Raw genomic sequence first — 6,897 nt, forward strand, 5'->3', positions numbered from 1 at the left:
TTAACTAGGCTTACATTTTTACGTGATAAAAAGTTTCCAAAAGAAGAATATTTGGAAAAATATTAATGTGGAACATATTATGAAGCATAATGGGTTCCTATTATTTTTGTTTTTCTTATGTTAAAAACGAGCATAGATTAATTTAGAAAAATTTTCTGCTGAAAGTAAAGAGCAAATTTGATACTTAAACGAACAACAGTTTTAAAGCTACTTAATAAATTATAGTTTCTTCCAAATTATTGGGAGGCAACTGCCCCTCTTGCCCCCCTCAACGACGCCACTGGATAGAATAGCCACGTCACAAATGAAGAAGTCACAAGAAGACTTAAGTCACCAGACACAATCATATGCAAAGTTAGAATACAGCAACTGCGTTGGTTCGGGCAAATCAAAAGAATGAAACCTCTCCCTCTACCTAAGATATCGCTTGAAGGGACAGTTTAAGGAAATCAGTCCCGAGGAAGACCTCATAAGAGATGGACTGACAACATTGACCGACAGCGTATTATCCTAATGGTCAGATCTGCAAAGTGCACCAGACAGAGCAGCATATCGAGCATTGGTCAATGAAACATTGAAAGGAAGGGTCCCAGAACGTCCCATGTTCAGTGAGTTTGAGTTTGACCGAAATCGCATTTTTCATAACGATCAGGAATGTAATTTGTATCAAATAAGTAATGAAAACTAAATGAAATTCTTCTTCAGTGATAATTTCTAGTTATTAAAATAGAATCTCATTTCTGTTAGACTTATTTACAAAAAATATAATTTTGTTTAGGATCTGTTTAGTATCACGTTTTTTCCTATTCCTTTTTTCAATTATAATAGCTAATAGCATCCTTCAAATACCTTGTTTCATTCTGGATTTTTTTTTTCAGTGTCGGACAGCGACAGTTAATATGTTTAGCAAGAGCATTACTTAGAAAAACGAAAATTCTCATACTAGACGAGGCCACTGCAGCAGTTGACTTGGAAACGGATGACCTTATACAAGCAACAATTAGAAAAGAATTTGTGAATTGTACTGTACTGACGATAGCGCACAGATTGAACACTATCATGGATAGCAATCGGTAATCTTTTTATTCATTACTGAATAATTACTTATCAACGTAACAATTTTATAATTATTATATTTTATTTATTCTATCATTATTATTACTGAAACTTGCGGTCATTGGAATTGTATTGTTTTTCTCTTTGATGTGTTCTCTTTGTTTCTCTTTAATCTTATTCTTAAAAATTCCTGGTTTGTCTCTTTTATGACACCAAAAGTCATGGTGTCATATGACTTGTCATGGTGCCATGGTGACTGGCATATGACTTGTCATGTATAGTCATGGTATCAATGGCATAAAACATTTTATGACACCATAAGTCATGGTGTCATAAAACTCTAAAAAGAAATGTTTCCATAGGTTACTCATATTTAGTAGGGACATTACCTTACTAAGGGGTTATAAGTTCTTATGGTTTTACTACGAGGGAGCTTCTAAAGTTTGGCTCCAAAATTCTTTATTCTGACACAATACTTTAAAATGTCCTGCCGATATATGTTTTTAAGTCAGTAAGAGGATTTAAGAATTTGAGGACTAATTTTTGCTTTAATCCAGGGGGGTTTCCTTCTTATTATCCACAAATCGAAGAAGAAGAAGAAAAAAAAAACACTGGCCAACACAGATGAAGATTTGACGGATATCAAACAGTTCGTGGTAACGAACTGTAAGTAAGGAGCGACCCGGCTCAATGGTAACCGAAACTCTAGAAAACAGGTTTTTGATACCAATAGATATATCAAAAGAATCAGATTTTAATGCTGATTTCAAATATATAACTTTCATCAAGTTTAGTCCTACCCATCAAAAGTTATGCGCCTGAGAAAATTTGGCTGATTCTCAAAAAAGGGGGAAAGACCCCCTAAAAGTTATAGAACCTTAATTAAGATCACACCATCGTATTCAGAGTATCATAGAACCCTACTTTAGAGGTTCCAAGCTCCTATTTACAAAAATGTGGAATTTTACAATTTTTTGCCAGAAGAAAGATCACGGATGCGTGTTTATTTGTTGTTTTTTTTTCCCCAAGGGTGAACATGTCGACTGAGCAGTCCTAGAATATTGTGGGAGGGCTCATTGGAACGCACATTAAAAGTTCTAGTTCCCTTTTTAATTGAAGAAAAAAAAATGGAGGGCAACTAGGCCCCCTCCCACGCTTATTTTTTTCCCAAAGTCACCCGATCAAAATTTTGAGAGAGCCATTTTGTTCAGCATGGTCCAAAATATGATAAATATGTCTTTTAGGATGACTTAATCCCCCGAAGTTCCCAGAGGGAGGGCTAAAAGTTATGAACTTTACCCAATGTTAACATAATATAGTATTGGTTATTGGGAATTATACAGAATTTTACAGGTGTTTTTTTTTCTGGTAGGGGGCGGGCGGGGTGGGTCGGTGGGTAGGGTGGAGGATCTGTTCATGAAGGAAGTTTTCATGGGGGAAGGGAAATTGCCATGGAGGGGGTGCCGGACTTGCCAGCATTATTTATTGGTTATTGGGAAGTATACAACCATTTTCAGGAAGGATTTTTTCTGGAGGGGGGGGGGCTAGAGGCTGGGGTTACTCAGGATAATAGTTCAGGTAAGTATTTGTTTGGGGAGGAAGAGACCGTTATAGGAATGGGGTGCAAGCTATAAAATTATTATTTAAAAAAAGAGCCGATATTAAATAAAAAAAAAAAGTTTTTTAAATTGAAATGTAAGAAGGAATATTGGAACTTAAAACCAACAGAAATTATAACGTATGTGAGGGGGTCTCCCCCAAGTCAATACCTCGCTCTTTACGCTACAGTTTTTTTTTAGTGCTTTCAAAAGAGCTATTTATTCTAATTAAACGGCCTTTGTGATTCAGGGGTTTGTGAATTAATTTTTTTTAACTTTTAACGTAAAGAGCGTGGTATTGAATAAGGGGAGAACCCCCTCATATACGTAATAACATATACGTAATAAACAAAACAATAAAAAAACAAGCGATACGGCTCAATAGTAATCGAAACTTTTAAAAACGGAATTTTGATGTCAATAAATGTATCAAAAGAATGTGTTTATAATGCCGATTCTAAATATATAAATTTTATTAAGTTTAGTATTACTCATCAAAGGCTACGAGCCTGAGAAAATTTACTCGATTTTTTAAAGAGGGGGGAAACATCCTCTACAAGTGAAAGAATTTTAACGAAAATCACACCGTCAGATTCAGCGTATCAGAGAACCCTACTACATAGGTTTCAAGCTCATATCTGCAAAAATCTGCAACTTTGTATTTTTTGCCAGAAGAAAAATATACGAATATAGAAGTTAGTTACGTAAGTTAATTTGTAAAGACATCCATTTAGCAAAAGAAAAGTAAAATTTTTATGCAAATAAAAGCTGCATTAAATTTTTATGCAAATTTTGTTTACTTATTCAATGACGGCGAGCCAAAATAAAAGCTGCATTGACTGAAAAACGATCAGAAATTAAATAAAAGAAACAAGTTTTTTAAACTGAAAGTAGGGAGCGACATTAAAACTTAAAACGAACAGAAATTATTCCGTATATGAAAGGGGCTGTCCCCTCCTCAACGCCTAGCTCTTTATGCTAAAGTTTTTTATTGTTTTAAAAAATAAAGTTGTGAGACAGAGTCAAACTTTAGCGTAAAGAGCGAGGCGTTGAGGAGGGGACAGCCCCTTTCATATACGGAATAATTTCTGTTCGTTTTAAGTTTTAATGTCGCTCCTTACTTTCAGTTTAAAAAACTTGTTTTTTTTATTTAATCCAGTTAAGAACAAAGGTGAGGGAAAGCATTTTAATGAAAGTTGGAAGAGGTTTACTTACCGACAGTCTTTATAAAGATCAATTTTAACTATAATAAATGATGAATGCTGGACAGCTTTAACATCGTTTTGGGCTAGCTGTTATCTTATAAAGTTCCAATGACAGAACAGGGAAAATTCGACCTGATTTTGTTTAATTGGTTAGGTGAAAACCTGAGCAGCCATATATGTTTTTGTTTTTTTTCAATGAGGAAAAATCAAAAGTTCAATTTTTAACGAAAAAGACTTTCATAGGTAGTTAAAAATTTTGTTTTAATCAGGTGTCAAATGTAAAAAAAGGCAACGTGGGCTAAAAACGAGCAAAAATAATCTAAATTAAGAAAATTTAGATAAAAAAAAAATATGGCACGAAACAAATTAAGAAGGTATAGCTTTCTTTTGAATATGTATTTTTCTCTGGGCTTTAAAAGACTGATAATGTTTAAAATTTTACAGACAGAAAACATTGTCAAATTTAATTAATAGTTTTTATTATTTATTTTCACGGCTCAACATGACAATACTGACGAATGTTTAATACTTCCGTAGAAACTTCTTAGTTTTGGACAAATAGAAGAAAATCTTAGAAAACTGTGGTTTTCGAGTTTAAAAAAGACATAACATAGGTCCAGGGCAAAAATGTTTTTATTTTGACGTTCTAGGTATTTTAGGAATAGCGGCCTATGGGAGAATGAAATTGTTCCTGGATAAACTTAAAATATTTATTTACTTGCTCTTCTGTTTTATTTTTGGTAATGATTTATTTCTATAACTATACATAAATTCTGGGAAAAATTGAACATCCGTGAGCGATAGTCGAATTTAAGAATTTTGCTTTGTTTTCTGTTATTTAAAAAAAAAAAAAAAACTTTTTGCCAAAACTAAAATGAATATCTTGAACAAAGCTTTCTTATGTACAAAATTGACATTGTTTCAAAATCACACATAATTTTTCATTTTATTTATGTTTCCGTTGTCTTTCCACAAATGCTTAAAAACATAACTTGACACTCTAGGCGGGAATCTACTTGACATTGGTTCCAAGAACCCCTCGCCAAGAAAATTTTTAACTTAACCACAAATGATGTTGTTTTTCTTCTTCTTTGGAACATACCTCTCATACCCACTCCCTCCCCTTTTTCCTCTATAATCTTGGACAGGTATGTTTTAACGACAAAAAAATTGAATCGTTGTCGATATAAGCCGTACCTAAATTCCTAAATAACACCGGTTAAGAGGAAAGAAAAGCAGCATATGTTTGATTTTAGTTGGATCTTATATAAAAAGCAATTTCTCAAAAATAGCCTTCTAAAGAGAATGAATTGTCAATGATAGACTATAAATCTTAAACAGACTATTATTTCATATTACTCTCTTATTACGTGTATTTGGTGATATGGGTTATCAATGAAAACATAAACTCCTACAATCTAAAGTAGATTGCCATTTTAATTCCAGCATTTCAAAACACGATAGCCAAAAACATGAGATCTAGCAAATCGAAGGTTGATTTTGCTTGGGAATGATTTTTTTTATTTGTCGATCAATTTTAAAAGCTACTTATTTAAATCTTTAGATGTTTCAATTTGTTTGCTTATTCTATTTTGCATTTTGAATATCCTATCCCGGCTTGTTCTATTTTCAATGTTCTATCCCAGCAAAGTTTGATTTTTGCACGCATTCTGAAAAAAACTCATCAGAATCAAATTATAAAACTACCAACGGAAACCAGACCCTCGAAACTTAACTTTCAATGAAAATAGAAATTTCAGAATCTGATAAGAACTGTACGATTTGATAGTCAACAGAAAAGCCGTTAAATGGGCTGCACAGAAATCGAAACATGAAGCTTAGACCTTAATTGACAAATAGATCCATGACACAAAAACATAAGGCAACATATGTTGTGCAACTTTAGTAAAATACCTTAAACACATAACAAAGAACCCATAAACACACACTAGATGACAAATCTTATATTTAAAATAAGGAAGTAGAAGTCATCGTGTTGTGATATGTTTGTTATCTTAATTCAATGAACCACTAAACATGGCTGAATTTATTGGAAGTCTCTATATCTTCTGCAACCTTAACTAGTTCTGGTCTCCTAAAATGGAACCGTTACAGACTTAACTAATATAAGAATCTTGTCTTTCAGAGTCATGGTACTTGATAAAGGAGAATTGAAGGAGTTTGATTCCCCAGCCAATCTTCTAAACAACCCTTCATCAATGTTTTTTGGTATGGCGAAAGATGCTAACCTACTGACGACCGAAATAGAAGCTTTATAACAGAGAGTATTTATATGCTATTTTTGTAAAACTTAAAAATTCAATAAAAATCCGGATTTTTCAATTTCAGTTGAAACTTAACAATATCATAACGGGACAATCCATATCTTTTGAAACCTAGTAACCTATGAACATCCAATTGCACAAACAGAAAATATAGCGTTACAATGGTGTATAAATTCATGAGCATAGAGAACCTAACGGAGCTTTGCGACCATAAGAATTTATATAAGAGGAAATAATAATAGAATAATAAATAGTAATAGTTTTATTTATAATAATAATAGAATAATAGTTTCCAAAATAGAAGAAGCTTCATGAATAGTTGACCATAATTTTACATTGTATACATGCTTATGTTCTCGAAATCAACTTTACTGGTTGGGTGGTAAACTCTTCCTGTACAAGTAAAGTCATTTTACGTCTATGCAAAAAATTGTCAAAAATTCGTATAAGAAAACTCACGTGCTTTAACATGGGTTTAATTGGAATAAAAAATGCAACCGCCGCTGACTCTGCAACGGTAAAAATGTGATATTTTTCGCTTGATTGTCGATAATTATTGTGAGTTTTTCACCTTTTCTCTACTTACTATTTCTGGTTCTTTCTTACTTTTGTTGAAAAAAAGTTCCAAAATCATCGGATTTGTTAGCTTGACCGTAAAATATATGGTTATGATTTCATAATCCATTTTAGGCTAAAAACCAGTAGCAAGTGAAATTTAAAATACACTTTTAACGTAAGAATTAATTACCCCTT

General features: G+C 32.8%; 1 protein-coding gene across 1 annotated transcript in view; it reads left to right on the plus strand.

The window, feature by feature from the left end:
* LOC148951940 (ATP-binding cassette sub-family C member 1-like) overlaps positions 1–6,201 on the plus strand; it is a 171,813-nt gene extending 165,612 nt beyond the window's left edge. The window contains exons 27-28 of the mRNA XM_089089422.1: positions 879–1,073; positions 6,006–6,201. Coding sequence (XP_088945548.1) covers positions 879–1,073; positions 6,006–6,138 — 328 coding nt within the window. The 3' untranslated portion in view covers positions 6,139–6,201. The remainder of the gene's footprint in view (positions 1–878; positions 1,074–6,005) is intronic.
* Positions 6,202–6,897: the final 696 nt, after the last annotated feature.

Source organism: Artemia sp. Qi Xiang Cuo, chromosome 5 (assembly GCF_049724085.1).
Source record: "Artemia sp. Qi Xiang Cuo chromosome 5, ASM4972408v1, whole genome shotgun sequence".
Classification (NCBI taxonomy): domain Eukaryota; kingdom Metazoa; phylum Arthropoda; class Branchiopoda; order Anostraca; family Artemiidae; genus Artemia; species Artemia sp. Qi Xiang Cuo.